Source organism: Musa acuminata, chromosome BXJ3-6 (assembly GCF_036884655.1).
Source record: "Musa acuminata AAA Group cultivar baxijiao chromosome BXJ3-6, Cavendish_Baxijiao_AAA, whole genome shotgun sequence".
Lineage (NCBI taxonomy): Eukaryota > Viridiplantae > Streptophyta > Magnoliopsida > Zingiberales > Musaceae > Musa > Musa acuminata.
The window spans coordinates 5,773,020-5,788,052 of NC_088354.1; the positions used below are offsets into that span (position 1 = coordinate 5,773,020).

The 15,033-nt window shown below is 38.7% G+C and overlaps 2 protein-coding genes across 2 annotated transcripts; one reads left to right on the plus strand and one right to left on the minus strand.

Moving 5' to 3' along the window:
* Window positions 1–234: 234 nt before the first annotated feature.
* LOC135641332 (uncharacterized) lies at window positions 235–8,645 on the minus strand. Its single transcript, XM_065156688.1, has 9 exons — window positions 7,660–8,645; window positions 6,785–6,840; window positions 6,619–6,701; window positions 5,591–5,669; window positions 4,349–4,459; window positions 2,896–3,005; window positions 2,083–2,166; window positions 1,096–1,133; window positions 235–580 (listed from the first exon to the last, which is right to left on the minus strand). The coding sequence occupies exons 1-9, from the start codon at window positions 8,567–8,569 to the stop codon at window positions 510–512; spliced, it is 1,542 nt and encodes a 513-aa protein (XP_065012760.1). The 5' UTR covers window positions 8,570–8,645; the 3' UTR covers window positions 235–509.
* A 637-nt stretch (window positions 8,646–9,282) lies between these two features.
* On the plus strand, window positions 9,283–11,073 carry LOC103987141 (elongation factor Tu, chloroplastic). Its single transcript, XM_009405352.3, has one exon. The coding sequence runs from the start codon at window positions 9,434–9,436 to the stop codon at window positions 10,877–10,879; it is 1,446 nt and encodes a 481-aa protein (XP_009403627.2). The 5' UTR covers window positions 9,283–9,433; the 3' UTR covers window positions 10,880–11,073.
* The last annotated feature ends 3,960 nt before the right edge of the window (window positions 11,074–15,033 follow it).

The following is a 15,033-nucleotide window of genomic DNA, read 5'->3' on the forward strand; positions in this document are numbered from 1 at the left end:
TAAATAACCTTCTCTTGGTTTGCCATCCTACAGCCAAGTAACATGTACTTGAAAGAATCTGATGCATCAGCCTCTTTTGTAATAATGTAATCAGCATAATAACACACAAAATGAAGAATATAATTATCGTATACAAATAAGTCCACATATTTGATATTTCTTTTCTTGAATGCTGAAGAACCTTTTAAATATGTCATGATTATCGATCATACAAAAAGAACTCGATACTAGTCATGATAAAGTTCACTTTCATGTCTAATCATCATGCTTTAATATCAGGAGAATATGACAATATCCTAGGATATGAATTTAGGCCAATACGAGCGTATAGAGACAATGCAAAACCCTTCCTTGAATATTTGAGGAATCTAAAAGCGGAAGGAAAAAAAAATGGAACAGAATGAACTCACTGAGAGAATGCTCGGCACCACTGAGAAATTTTCAGATGGTGGATTCAGCCATTTATAGATTAGTTTCCTTGATACAGTATGCATCGGACAAGTTCACCATTAGAAGTATCCCTTGACAATGTGCTCCTGTAGTTCTTCAAAACTCCATGCATCATCGACTGAAAATTCTCCTGCAGAAGAGCATAATGGATGTCAATATCAAGCTGAGTCAGCTACATAGGTCTCTAGAAAACGAGAAGGTGATCGCTCGTCTTTCTCAAGATCCACGAGTAGCAGATACTATGGTCACATCTTTCAAACTCAACAAGAATAGCAACCATGGGATATTTGTGTACTACATGATTTATCACCACTAATTATCTGTTGCAATTTTCTACAGCAATAAGCCTGAGGGTGCAACGACAATGGCAAAAAATAGCTTCTACATACAAACAATTTAAATTGCAAGAAGCAGACAACTACATTTATTAATCATCTGGACTTCGTTATATGATTCATCTGCATAAGGAATTAAATTTTGCTTGCACTCTCTGTGATTCAAAGTAACAAAATGAACACAGCCATCGCAGATAGGATGTATTATAATAATAAAGAAGAAATGAAAGGTTGCTTGCAAATTTGTTTATAATAAAGTTAAAAGATGTTTCCTTTGTCACACACGAAGAGAAGATCTTGGATGACTTACCAATTGAGTCTCTCCGAAGGGCAGTCAAATGAGCACAGCTGCAAACAACATTAACCATGCCTTATTAGGAAATTTCACCTGAATCAATGAACATTTTACTAATTTTGATGTACAATATATGAGCAAACATTGCTGGTCCAACGTATAAACTAGATTGTGCTCAAGATATTGGAGAAGGAAAAGGTAGCAGACTTTATTGGTTCAGAATGTTACGGGCTTTTCATGTTCAACAAAAGAGCAGATGAAAAAAAAAGACAGACAATGGAGAAATATTTGACTCATTGAAGTGTAAGGGAGCCATTAAAGAACTTAGCAACAACTTTCAGGGTGAAAATTATAACATGTCCACTACTAACACCTTTTTCTTTAATTGGAAATCTTAACTACCATATAAAAAATAAATTCACATCAATAACGAGACATCTAGCAATAAAGCTGAAAGATCAAAAAGGACCTGTAGAATTATGTCAATGATAGAGGTCAAATTTCCAACTGAGGCTTCATGCTCACATGGCAGAGAAACTGACTTCCAAAAACACAAAGATTAAGGCCAAACACAATAACCTGTGACTCCTCTCGACCTCTGACACAGAACTCACATTAACCAACAGCAAAGTCAAGAAGATCCAAAGGATGTAAAGATGCTACTAAAAGAAATAGGTTAGGTAAGGTTTGAAGCTGACCCATAAGATTGAGGAAGATGAATTGTACTGACGAAAGAGAAATATCAAAATGTTGAATCAAGTCTCATTCAACCTCCATAAATATTACAAACAGTTTTAGAGGCATCTCTCAAGTACAAGCATTACTCCTGTCAACACAACTTGCTTAAGGTATAAGCAATTATGAATAGATCTTCAAAATACTCTTTGAAAGACAGCATCAGAGTAAAATGCTTAAAATTACAGAAAAAAGCTATTTGGAAGCATAAATTATAAGGAATTGGCATTCTATGCCTATCTGTACTAATATGGAGTATAAGAATACCTGCCAAGAGCTTTTCCAAAATCAGCACAAAGAGACCGAATGTATGTTCCTTTAGAGCAGATGACTCTGAATATCAAATTTTGTCTGCAGTATATAGGCAAGGCATGAATCTAGAGATAAATAATATAGATAATGATTAATGAAGTCAAAATTATGCTACCAATGAACCGTCAATAGATGTTCACCACACACTTGACTTGTACTTATGGAGGTATTTATTCTACAACATGTTCATGGAACAGCTGCTACAAAAGGTCCATCACCATTGCAGTCTTAAAATAAATATCACAATGAAGATTGATCAAGTTCAATTATTTATGCTGGCTTTTCACGGAGAAAATTGCTTGGTAAAAAAGACAACCAATTTATTCTGGAGCTTAAGTCTTGCTTAATCTTTCAGAATGTTTTTCTTGGTTAATCCCTTTGAATCAATCAGGTCTGTGTCTTCATAGACTAGAGCTTTATTCAGTTTTATCATACACAAGTCAGACTGAGACCATCTGAACATGGTTACCTTGTCAAAAACTATACATGATCTGTCAGTTCCAGATAAATAAGGGGTCCTCGATGGAACCAAGAACTTCAGCTGTGTCCTATCAAATTGGTCTTAAGCTATCAGATAACTTTTTCCAATCAGTGGTCCTACAATAAAATTACGTGATAATACTACTCACCAAACGACCAGTCCTTTACCAGAAAAAAAAAGTTCAATATAAATTAAACAAATCTATCACAAAAACTAGGTGATATGATCCTTGCTAATGTAGTATCCTAGAAAGCAGTATGTTTAAAATACGTAACCATAAGAGGGACCTGTCATCCAAGCTGCGTGCAATAGCAAAATCATATATCGATATACGCCTTGGTGATAACTCAATCATTTCTCCTCTCCTTGCTTTCTCATACATCTTTTCACCACCTACCTGCAAGTAATCATAGTACTTTTCAGGAATAAAATAATTAAAGATAATTTGTCCTAACGAACTTACAATTACACTGTATGGACATGAAAGTTAGCCAAAATTAGTGATTCCTTGAAGTAAATAAATCTTAAGGAGAATGGGTGCAAAACTTAGGAGTTCAAGTTCAAATTCAAGCCAGGGAACTTACCAAAAAAAAAAGTTCAAGCCAGGGTTATGATTTACATAAAAGTTAAAAAGCATTAATGGGATTATGAGAGAAAGGACTCTGTTACTTATTCAATCTCCAGTTGACATTTTATCATGATTACAAGGATTGAAATATCATACCGTACCAAAGTTTCGACATTCTCTCGGTACGGTACGGTATGGTGCTGTATACCGAGCGGTATACCGTTCGGTATATATATATATAAAGTAAAAAAAAATTATTTCGGTCCTCCCTTCTCCCCCACGCGAGGTGACGTCGCCTCTCTTCTCCCCAGGCGGGGCGACATCATAGAAAAATGAGGCGACATCGCCTGTATATATATATATATATATACCGCCCGGTAGTGAACGATCCGTGTACCAACTTACTGTCAGACCGGTACGTACTGCCCTTACTGGACAGTATCATTCGAAACTGTATACCTTGGTCAGTGATTTAAAAAGCGCTAGGCGCCAAAAGGCGCCACGATCCAAAAACGCCGAAGGCGCTAGGCGCTCGCTCGAGCGAAGTAAGGCGCTAAAATATAAAAAAAAAATAATATAATTAATAAATATAATTATTTAAAATTTTAAATAAAAATATGCTATTAGGTGAGCGCCTCTTTGAAGCGCGCCGCCTGGAAATGAAGCGAGGTGTTCGGGCCTCATCTCGCCTCGCCCGAGCGCCTAGGCGAGCGCCCGAGCGCCTTTTTAAATCACTGACCTTGGTTTGGATGTCCCAGTCTGTTCTTTCTGTAACATAATGCACTATTACAGAGATTGAAAAGGAAAAGAACATAAAACACAATTCATCCTAATTTCACAATTTGTCCTAATTTGGGAGGCTGTCCTCCTTCATATTGTCTATTCTTCTAAAATATTGACAACTAGAGCTGTTATATTAGTGTTCAAAGTTCTCTAGGATTTCTAGAACTAGTGGTTAACCAGATCTATCCCATTTCTTCCTCACACAGCCTTGATCTATCAAGCCTTCCCCCCACGGTGAATCTCAGGAACACAAAAGACAGATCTCCCAGATGATAACCTTTAGTAGCTGTAAGTTTTAATTATACATTTACAAGTGAATATGTGAAAGAGCTAAACATGAAAGATAAAAAAAACAAATGCATTTTCAAAAGTAAAAAACCATCACTAACCTTGATTGCAGAAAACATTGGCGGAACTTGCAATATCTCTCCTAAGAATGATGCAGCAACCTTTTTTATATCCTCATCTTTGATGTGTTCCCATGGTTCTCGTTGAATGACCTAGTCAATATGATAAAAATTATCAACGAAAGAATAAAAAAGACTTGTGATTTTGTGAAAGCCTGCATAAAATGACTTGCACAAAAAACCCGGCATTCAATTCCTCAAAACCGGATTGCCAACATAAAGTTAAAAAGCATCAAACTTAAGAAGCATAAATATGCAATAAACAAAAATACAATTCAAGATGTTTCGATAGAATAGAGAACTTCTAACAAACCTAAAAGGCAAAAAGATATCTTCTAATATCTAAATGCTTTCCTTTCTTACTACAAATTTCATTCCTTGTGAGCCTTCATCAGTCTGATGTGTTCTCACAATTATCATCTTTGTCGCAAACATATCCAATCAATACCAAAAAACCAATTATTTTATCATCAATAAAGCTTCATTCAAAGTATATTTCAGTTATACTGTATAATGTGAATTACTGTATAGTCATATGCAGTATCTCTGTAGTAACTTCTAGCACCAGTAGGCTCCCTTTTTGCTCTACTTATGACTTTTTTTCTGGAAAATAAACCTTAGATATTTTATTTATGCTAACTCCCTTCTAATGGATCAATTTCTTCCTAAAGATATCTCTCGACTGATTCAATCTTAGTCCACAACCAAGCCATTGATTGAAATCCAAAAGGTCAACATTCAATTCCTGCAAACTGACAGCTCTCGCACAATGTATCAGGATCTTTTGCAATCAACATACATCATTGTCTAGATGTAAATCTTGAACTGAGCTCAACTAAAATGATGATTAAAAGAGAAGACAGAAAAATAGAGAACTTAACCATATATCAACAACTCTGCCACGAGAAAAAAGAATTGGAGGAAGGACTCATTTGATATAGAAACACAAGGGTAAAGCATAGTAAATATCCAAACTTCTGACAGTAAATTTTTTATAGTAATGACAATGCCGCCAAAATGAGCATGAAACGGAAACCTCTAGAATCAACCTTTGATATAACATACAAATAAAATTTCTTGTCACACAAACAATATTTTCAAATTATTGGCATCAAGAAGTTGAATGGGAGCAAGAAATCTAATCTTTCTTCAAATATCTTCCACTGTGAACCAAACCGTGTGAGATGGCAAATTGCGACTATACTAAACTAAAGAGAATGTTACCGGTGAATCAGCATCCCAAGTTGATGTAGCCTCTCCGAGCCTAAAAACACCACTATATCCTTTGATCATACCTTGATATCTGCATATATCAATACAAGCAAAATATCAGTAATATGGACAAAGGTGCTCATTTACGTTTGAAAAATATAACACAACATGTCGCAAGCATGGGATGCCAAGTGGTCATGCCAACAGAGGCTCCAAAAGGAAAAAACAAAAGAAAACATAGCATCCACAGAAGCACAGATAGCTAGGCACATCCTAAAAGGGAACAAAGAAATGTAGTATTCACAAATCCAACAGCTTATCGGCTAACTATAGTATTATGAATGAAAAAAGGGAAAAAAAAAAAAAGAATAGATCAAGTGAATCTGGGAGCACTTTCTCCTTGGTGCCATTAGCTGACTCAGATTATTAGGCTCCTTATAATTGAGCCACCTCCAATTGAGCTAGTTATGCAAAACAAAGGACTCCTTTTATGAGGAAAGAATGTTTCATTTAAAATCTGAACATGGATAGTGTACAGAAAATTCTCTTCTATCCAGTGACTCCAACCTCCCTTCGGCAGATTCAATGGCTCCTTAACAATATCACAAGGGTTAGTATCAACAGCTAAAGGAGTCAAGAATAAAACTAGACAAAAACCTCTTGTGTTTAAGACATCTAGACACAGGGCTAAATCATTCTGGACCAATCATTTATAAAACCGGTTATGTGATTTGAAAGTCTGGTCTTATTTATTTAAAAAATGCTCAAAATCCTGTACTTCACATTTCTCAAAGGAAGTTTCCTGTAAAATGGCATGAAACTTCCGAAAAACATTTTTTCGTAGCTCACTTTTTTTTGCAATAGTTGTACTATGACAAATTTACTAGCTAATTAACTAGATACATCCAAAATAAAACTCTTGAGACTAAATAATGGAACAAAATAATAAGTTTGGCTAGATCAGAGCACATTTACTGACAGTATAAAATTGAAACAAGATTTAGAATTAGATTTTGTGAACTGGGTTAGATTTTGTGTACCTCTCGGCCAATTTGGTGGCTTTACCGACACAAACAATTAACAATCCTGTGGCCATAGGGTCAAGAGTACCAGCATGCCCAACCTTTAATAATAAGATTTTAGAATCAGCATTCACCAGAGTCACCATTGAGAAAAACATGCATGTTAGAAAACAATTTAAGTTACCTTTTGCACTTTGACTAAGCGTCGCAGCTTTCCACAAACAGTAAATGAGGTCCATCCTGTCTTATGTACAATTTAGCTTTCATACCGTTAGTGAAAACAACAAAAACATGAATGCGGTATAACAAAAATGCCAATCGAATAAAATTCATGTGCACCATTGGATCACTAAATTTGGCAAAGTACTTTCTTTCAATGGTACCATCAACATTATTTAAGTTTACCTAATATTTTATTCTATTATTTACTAAAGAAATAAAGGAGCGTCAACTGTACAAATTACTGGAGAATCTTGGAAGAATCTCTTGTGACCACATGTTCATCTTCTCTTTTCTAAGTGAGGGAATTTTGCACATGAACCACAAGTTAGATATTCTATAGCCTATTGCATGCTAGTTACAAACAACTCCATGAAGAAAGTTTATAAGAGAGAAGATTATGCAACTACAATGTGGATAAACTCCAAAAAGTCCCATAAGAAAAGGTTGCATCATTGTATTTCGTAGAATTTTTTTCTCCAGAGAATGATTCTGATGATCCTAAGTTATAGTTGGCAGGGATACTATTCTTCTTTTAATAATTAAGAGTGGCATTATTATTTCATTGCTTATGTTTCTATGTCCTTCAGATGACACTATTCTCTTCCACTTTTGCTGGCTACTTGCAATTAGCAGCAGTTCACTTGGTGAAATATGACATGATTGCATCTGTTAATGCCGCTGACAATAATTACTTAACACATTATTGGATATCAATTTTGGTTTATCAATTCTAATTTGTGATCATCACACCAGATTAGTAATCAAGAACATCACCGAAAATAAGACCTATGAAGCAACAAACTTAAAGCAAATAATTGACAAGACAGTGAAACGAACCTTTAGGTTTGTCCACAAGAACGACCGTCCCTGATGGCCCATCCCATCTTGGAGGAAACTCAGTCTTCCTGCTCACTAGATGCGGCTCTCCTTGGTCCTTCGTGTCAGTGGTAGCAACAGCCTTCTGCCTGTCACCGGCTTTTGGGACTTTGCTGAAACACTTGAAGAACTCCTCCACTTTCTTCTCCGTAACACCACGAGCAGCAGGTTTCTCCTTCTGCTCCTCTGTTTCCTCAAAGAAGATCAAAGCTCTCTCGTCCCTCTCCTCACGGTCATCCTTCTCCTTCTTTGACTTCCCTGACTTCCTCCCCTTCTTTTCTGCTCCTTCCTCAGACGATGCCGACGGCACCGGCTCCGCACTGGGGTCGATGAAGGCTTTATCAAGGGAATACTGGGGGAAATATTTCTTCTCAAGCTGGTACACCATGCGGTAGTGCTTCTCCTTCTCCCAGGGATAGGCTAACGCGTCGTAGAAGTAGAGCTCCTCCTCGCGGGCGTGGAGGCGCGGGAAGTCAATGACTTCCGGCTTGAGTTCGACGAACCCGTCATCCGCGCCGCCGCGGCCGTCGTCTTCAGAGTCAGATCCGCCGTACATCCGGCGCTGCCGCTTGCGGTAGTACCGCCGCTTGGAGCGGTCCATCGCGGGCCTCTCCGGGGCAGCGGACTCGGCGGCATCGTCTGGAGAACTGGAGGGCAAGTGGTCGGGGCCCTCATGGGCGTTTGGGCGTCGGCGGCGCGCCGGCCGGTAGCGTACGAGCTCGTAGTAGAGGGGGTATGGGGTGGCGGTAAAGGAGAAGCCGCGCCGGAGGTTGAATGAGAAGGGAGCAGGGGGGGCTTTGAGGTAGAGGAGAGGTATGAACCGGGAGGAAGAGGAGACGAAGAGGGAAGACAAGCCTTTGGTGATCGCCATAATTGGGAATGCAGTGCAAACAGGGCGACACTTCTCACCAATATTCCCACATCGATGGATCAGAAACAATACAACACAACACAAAACCTATATACATACATATATATATATATATATATATATATATATATTCGAATCATTTACCTGTTTTAAATAAAAATAAAATATTGTAGAAATTGATTTAACCAACATTAATATGCGGTTGAGATTAAAAGCGGGAATGGATCGATGACTTTTTAGGGATCCTTTCTAATTTTCCTGTACATTAGTAAGGTAAGCCAGTTTTATATCTTCAATTATAGAACATGCAAGTACATCGAAACCCAATTAAAGTTTGAAGGCCCATTTATTCGGCCTGGCCATCTATAAGCCCTCACTAAGTCACATCAGCTTCTCACATTACATTACCCTTATCGATATGATATGAGAACGACAAGTGCTAAATATAACAATTAAGATTGTGAATGATCCAAATATCATATGGCTGAAAACGTTACGAATCACCAGCAGGCAAATCTGAGGTCAAATTTTTTCCAGTGGGAGAGAAATGTGAGATCAGCGTCGAGATTCGTTCTGAGGTGGAAGGAAGGCCACGATTTGCACACCCCTCCATATATTGTGGCTACATTTGCCCTCCGTATCTGTCATATCGTACGATATATCGGAAAAGTTACAATGACTGCTATATAACAGTGATCCAACCCCGAAACCGCGAAACTATTCCGGTGTATGTGAGGCCTTCGTTTCCCGGTTGTAGATAGGGATAAGAGTACTGCTGCGACTGCAACCGCATCGTTCCCCTTCCTCCGTTTCGCGTAGCTCTCCCCAATCCCCTTCTCGTCCTCATCCTTACCCTTCGCCTCCATGGCTTCCATCACTACCATGGTCGGAGCCCAAAAGGCTCTCCTTCCCTCATCTTACGCAAAGCCTAGAACCCCCAAATCCCCTGCAATCTCCTCCTCCAACACCAATTACCTCTCCTCTTCCTTCTCTTTGTCCACTGGTAACTTGTGCTACGACACCGCCGCTTCCTCTCAGCAGCGACTCCGCCGCGGCAGCGGTGGCCTGCTCGTCGTCCGAGCCGCCCGCGGCAAGTTCGAGCGCAAGAAGCCGCATGTGAACATCGGCACCATTGGGCACGTCGACCACGGCAAGACCACGCTCACCGCCGCTCTTACCATGGCCCTCGCTGCCGTCGGCGGCTCCTCCCCCAAGAAGTACGACGAGATCGACGCCGCCCCCGAGGAGCGCGCCCGCGGTATCACCATCAACACCGCCACCGTCGAGTACGAGACCGAGTCCCGCCACTACGCCCACGTCGACTGCCCCGGCCACGCCGACTACGTCAAGAACATGATTACCGGTGCTGCCCAGATGGACGGCGCCATCCTCGTCGTCTCCGGCGCTGACGGCCCCATGCCCCAGACCAAGGAGCACATCCTCCTGGCCAAGCAGGTCGGTGTGCCCAACATGGTGGTCTTCCTCAACAAGCAGGACCAGGTGGACGACGAGGAGTTGCTCCAGCTCGTCGAGCTCGAGGTTCGCGAGCTCCTGTCCTCCTACGAGTTCCCCGGCGACGACGTCCCCATCATCTCCGGCTCTGCTCTCCTCGCCCTCGAGGCCCTTATGGCCAATCCCAGCATAAAGCGCGGTGAAAACAGCTGGGTAGACAAGATCTACGAACTCATGGACTCCGTCGATAGCTACATCCCCATCCCGCAGCGGCAGACCGACCTCCCCTTCCTCCTAGCCGTCGAAGATGTCTTCTCCATTACCGGCCGTGGGACCGTCGCCACCGGGCGAGTCGAGCGTGGCACGATAAGGATCGGTGAGACCGTCGACATTGTAGGTCTCCGGGAGACGCGGAACACCACGGTCACCGGTGTCGAGATGTTCCAAAAGACGCTCGATGATGCACTGGCCGGAGACAATGTCGGCCTACTCCTCCGTGGTGTGCAGAAGGCCGACATCCAGCGGGGCATGGTTCTTGCCAAGCCCGGCACCATCACGCCGCACACCAAATTCGTTGCCATTGTCTATGTCCTTAAGAAAGAGGAGGGTGGGAGGCACTCGCCTTTCTTTTCGGGGTATAGACCTCAGTTCTACATGAGGACCACGGATGTCACGGGCCGTGTCACCAGCATTATGAACGACAAGGATGAGGAGGCCAAGATGGTCATGCCCGGAGACCGTGTCAAGATGGTGGTTGAACTCATTGTGCCTGTTGCCTGTGAGCAGGGAATGCGGTTCGCTATCAGGGAGGGCGGGAAGACCGTCGGTGCTGGTGTCATCCAATCCATCATTGAATAAAATTCTGAGTGTAAAACTAGTTTGGCCTTCTTTATTGCAGGGGCTGCTTCACTAAGTTCTAGTGTTTGAGGTAGTAAGTCTTGCAAATTAAAGACCAAACATATGATCAGGTTGCAACCCAAGGGAGGCTCAGCTCTGCATTGTCATATATTCTGCAGTTTTGTTACTTTTGAATTTACTTCTTTTTGCACTAATTATCTGTCGCTGTGGTCAAGTGGAATCATGCAGACTCAACGCATAACTAGCTGTGAAATCATGTAATTTGATTTTAGTTGATGTTTGCATAACTAATTTTTACTGCAATGTTGTTGCTGTAGCCGACGATTACATTAGTTCTTTTTGTCATGAGAGATGCTTCAATTGTAGGAAATGTAGGACTGTGGTTTAATTAGTTTTCATCTTTATACAATCTCAGAGATTGGCTTATTTGCTTTTGGTTAGTGCTTAGCAGGACAGCATACCACATAATGACTGACACAGCTACCTGGATGACCAATTCGGTAGGAAGTGTGTGCATGAACATATCTTTTTGTTATCTCATGATTATCATACTTACAGAATTAATGTTTTCATGCTTGGTGTTTGTTATCTTTTGCACTTTCTCGTCCATCTGAGCCTGTCAACATTTGACTTGAGTAGTGTCTACTTTATCATAACACCTGCATAATTACTTTTGGCCTTAATTCTTGAAAATGTTTAATTTTAATAATCAAGGATAATCTTGGTAATTTATCGTGCTCAATTCTTATTTTATTTTTAAATTCATGCAAACTTTTAGGATTGTACTTTATTTGCAATATCACTCCTTTGTTCTCAGAATGACTATATTAGAAACGAAGACTTACATTATCCAATTACTTCTCACTTGATGCACTGATGACTTCACTAATTCTATGTTATAGTATATTATTTTCCTTTTGATACATGGACTGGATGAACCTATTGCTGTAATCCTTTTTCTTTACAATAGAAGCAAAAGTTAGTTGTTTCTTCTGTATTCTCTGTAGCTTATTAGCTAGTTTGATTCTGTTTTGTGATTATAGCAATATATTTTCTTTAGGCTTATTTCTTGTGCTTCCAACATTAGCAGTGTACAGAAAAGCTTTGTGATTTAATGATGTGATTAGGTTAGTCTTCTACTATCTTTGTTATGCAGCTGCAAAGTTTTAATTCAGTTGTTCCATTTAATGACCAACTTCAGTAACACTAATGGGAAATATAGTTTATCATGATTAACTGCTGCAGAATAAATCGAGTTTAGCTCCCCTTTTCATTATGCACCTTGTAACTTTTCAAATCGCCTGAGTCTTTGACTTTCTGCAGCCTGACACTAAAAACTTCTGCATCTTAGACCAGTAAATTGTTAATCCATCACATGTATTTGCATTGAAATCTATGTTATATCATGACATTTTTTTCATTGTATTTTTCATTATCTGTGCATATTGACTGGTATCCATATTGCCATATTACCATTTTCTAAGATCTCGTTTCAGGCATGTCAAGAAACTCATTTCATCAATCATAAGAATATAAGAAAAGAGCAAATTTTAATGGTCTATTAGTTTCATGATATATTTTTTCTTGTAACAACATAAACTACTTTTCTAGAAGTATGCCTTTGTATAGATTGTGGTTGGTTTAAGGACTATAAATTCCCATCCTGTCTACTTTCTACTGCAACATATTATATGTCATGTTTGGGTTAGCTAAACTTAATCAAATTATCGAACAGTTATCTTCCAATTGATGCTTAGTGCTACTCAAAAGAAAAAGTTGAACAAAATAATACTAGCTCTTTACCCAGTCATGCTTTGGGTTATTAAAACTCCATGACCTATTGATGATTCAACTTGGAATCTTTCCTGCACTCTGGTGTTTCTGTTTTGATGATAACAGGGAATACTGTTTGTGAGGCTTAGACTACCTGTGCATTCTCTTGTATGTTGATGTGATATGTTGTTATCCATATCCTTATCCTCAACTTCAATGTTTCTTTAGACATTTAGACAATGGATTGTTCTTATTCTTACATCATTGAAGTAATTTGCCAAAGTTGACTCTAATCAACTGTCTTTTAACTTCAAATTGGGTGATGTGGATATTTAGAGTAATCATTATTATTTTTCAATCTACAGAGTATTGCATTTACATGGTAATTTGATTTGTGTTTTCGCTAGATAAAATATTTCTGTATAGCAATTTACAATTATATGTAATAACAATAAAGATCATTGGCATTGCACTGGACTACCTGCTTGGGTCATCTTCTGAGCTAGATGAATTAGGCTTTTCAAACTGAGTCCAACTAGGGATAGCATCCAAACTCACACAAAGAATAAATACATCAAGACATTTAGCAACATTCCCCTCTCAGTTCCTGCAATCCAATGCCAACAACAACAATGTCCAAAGGCATATTACATCTTATTTTTTTGCCAAATTCTTGAACTCATTCCCAATTATAGATTTTGATATCATCAAATGCCCAAATACTCATGTTGAACAGGAAGGTCAGGAAGCACAAATCCTCCAGTTGTTGAAGTGTTCTTTGATCATTGAGCACAAAACATCACTTATGTTACCATCATAAAAGCAATTGCTAGGCTACTCCATATTGGATGTTTTAGATGTACAATGAGCTTTAAGACACATCTAATGTGTCCTGTAGCCTTTAATGTGGTGAGCATGGTGCAAGCATGGTAGAAGAAGGCAAAAGGCAGTTCACTGGATCAACATCATAATTAGGTCAAGGGAAGATGGGAAGCAAGTAGTAGGTAAGGAGAGAGTATTGACCAAGTTAGGTGGAAAGAATACACAGGAGGCTAAAAACTAGAAGGTTCTATTTTGAATTCCACCACTTAAATAGTTAATCAAATCTGCATTTTAAATAGAGTAAAATTCTCAATTATCTTACATGTTATCATTTTATTACTAATTAAAAATGGTAGTTGGTTGGATTTTTTTTCCAAATACCTGCATCTACTTGATCTACTTTCATTTTATTCTGATATCCTTCTAATCAAATATAAGATTAATTTATACCTAAATAGTTAGTTGAGTTCAGAAAACATGAGCCATTAGGAAAGTTATTATAAGCCCTCATTAAGGAGTAATTTGACAGAATAAAGGAAGAAGAGTGGATTGAAGAAGAGGATAAAAGGCTAAGAAGGTTGAACCCAATTCCTAGCCATCACCCTGTGGGCAGGCAACCATCAAAACAAGACTTTAGTTGGACCATAAAACCATGCACAATATGAAGTTTATCAAAATTGATTGAGAATAATAATAATAATTAATTCATGAACCAAACAAGTTGGTGAGCCAACTAACCCCCACCCACCAACTCCCCTGTGATTGTTTTATTTCCACCACCCACATCATTGACTGAGAGGTTGCCAGGTGAGCCATAATTTGCAATTGGAGTTGGAGTAAGAACACTAGCAGAATTAGTTGGTCTACCCTTCCAAAGGAGAAGGAAGAAGAAAAAAAAGTGCCCCACTTATTGTCCACCTACTCCACCACCATTGTCTTCTACAAGAAGTTTGACATGATCCTTCTTTTGTTTCCTTCCAACAGCAAGTGTGGGCTAATTAAACTTTTAATCTTGAACTGTTCTTCAATAATAACTATGAATGCTGTGTTCATGGCTCCAACCATGTGGACTGTTTTCATGATGACTGCTATGGCTTTGTAGCTACAGTATGTATAGTATTGCAAATGGTTCATTAAATCTTTATAATGCAAAGATGGTGGTTGTGCAGCATATTTAAGAACTTCATGGATCTTACTGCAAGATAATTACTTATTGTCACTGATGGAAATAACTGCTAACATTTGGTACTTTTAGATATCTTTTACATTAAATCAATACTGATTTTTTCTTTTCTGAAATATGAATGTACGAGGAAGTGAGTGGGGCCCATAATTCTATTTATTGTTTTCATAGTTTAAGTTTAGTACATATATACACACATGATAAAAAAAAACTCAGATATATATATATATATATATATATATATATATATATATATATATATATATATATATATATATATATATATATTCCCTAAAGTCATAATTAAATATCCATCTTTCTGAAACAAAATCCTCCAATTGAATTAGAATAATGTTGAGAATATTTTAGGTACTTT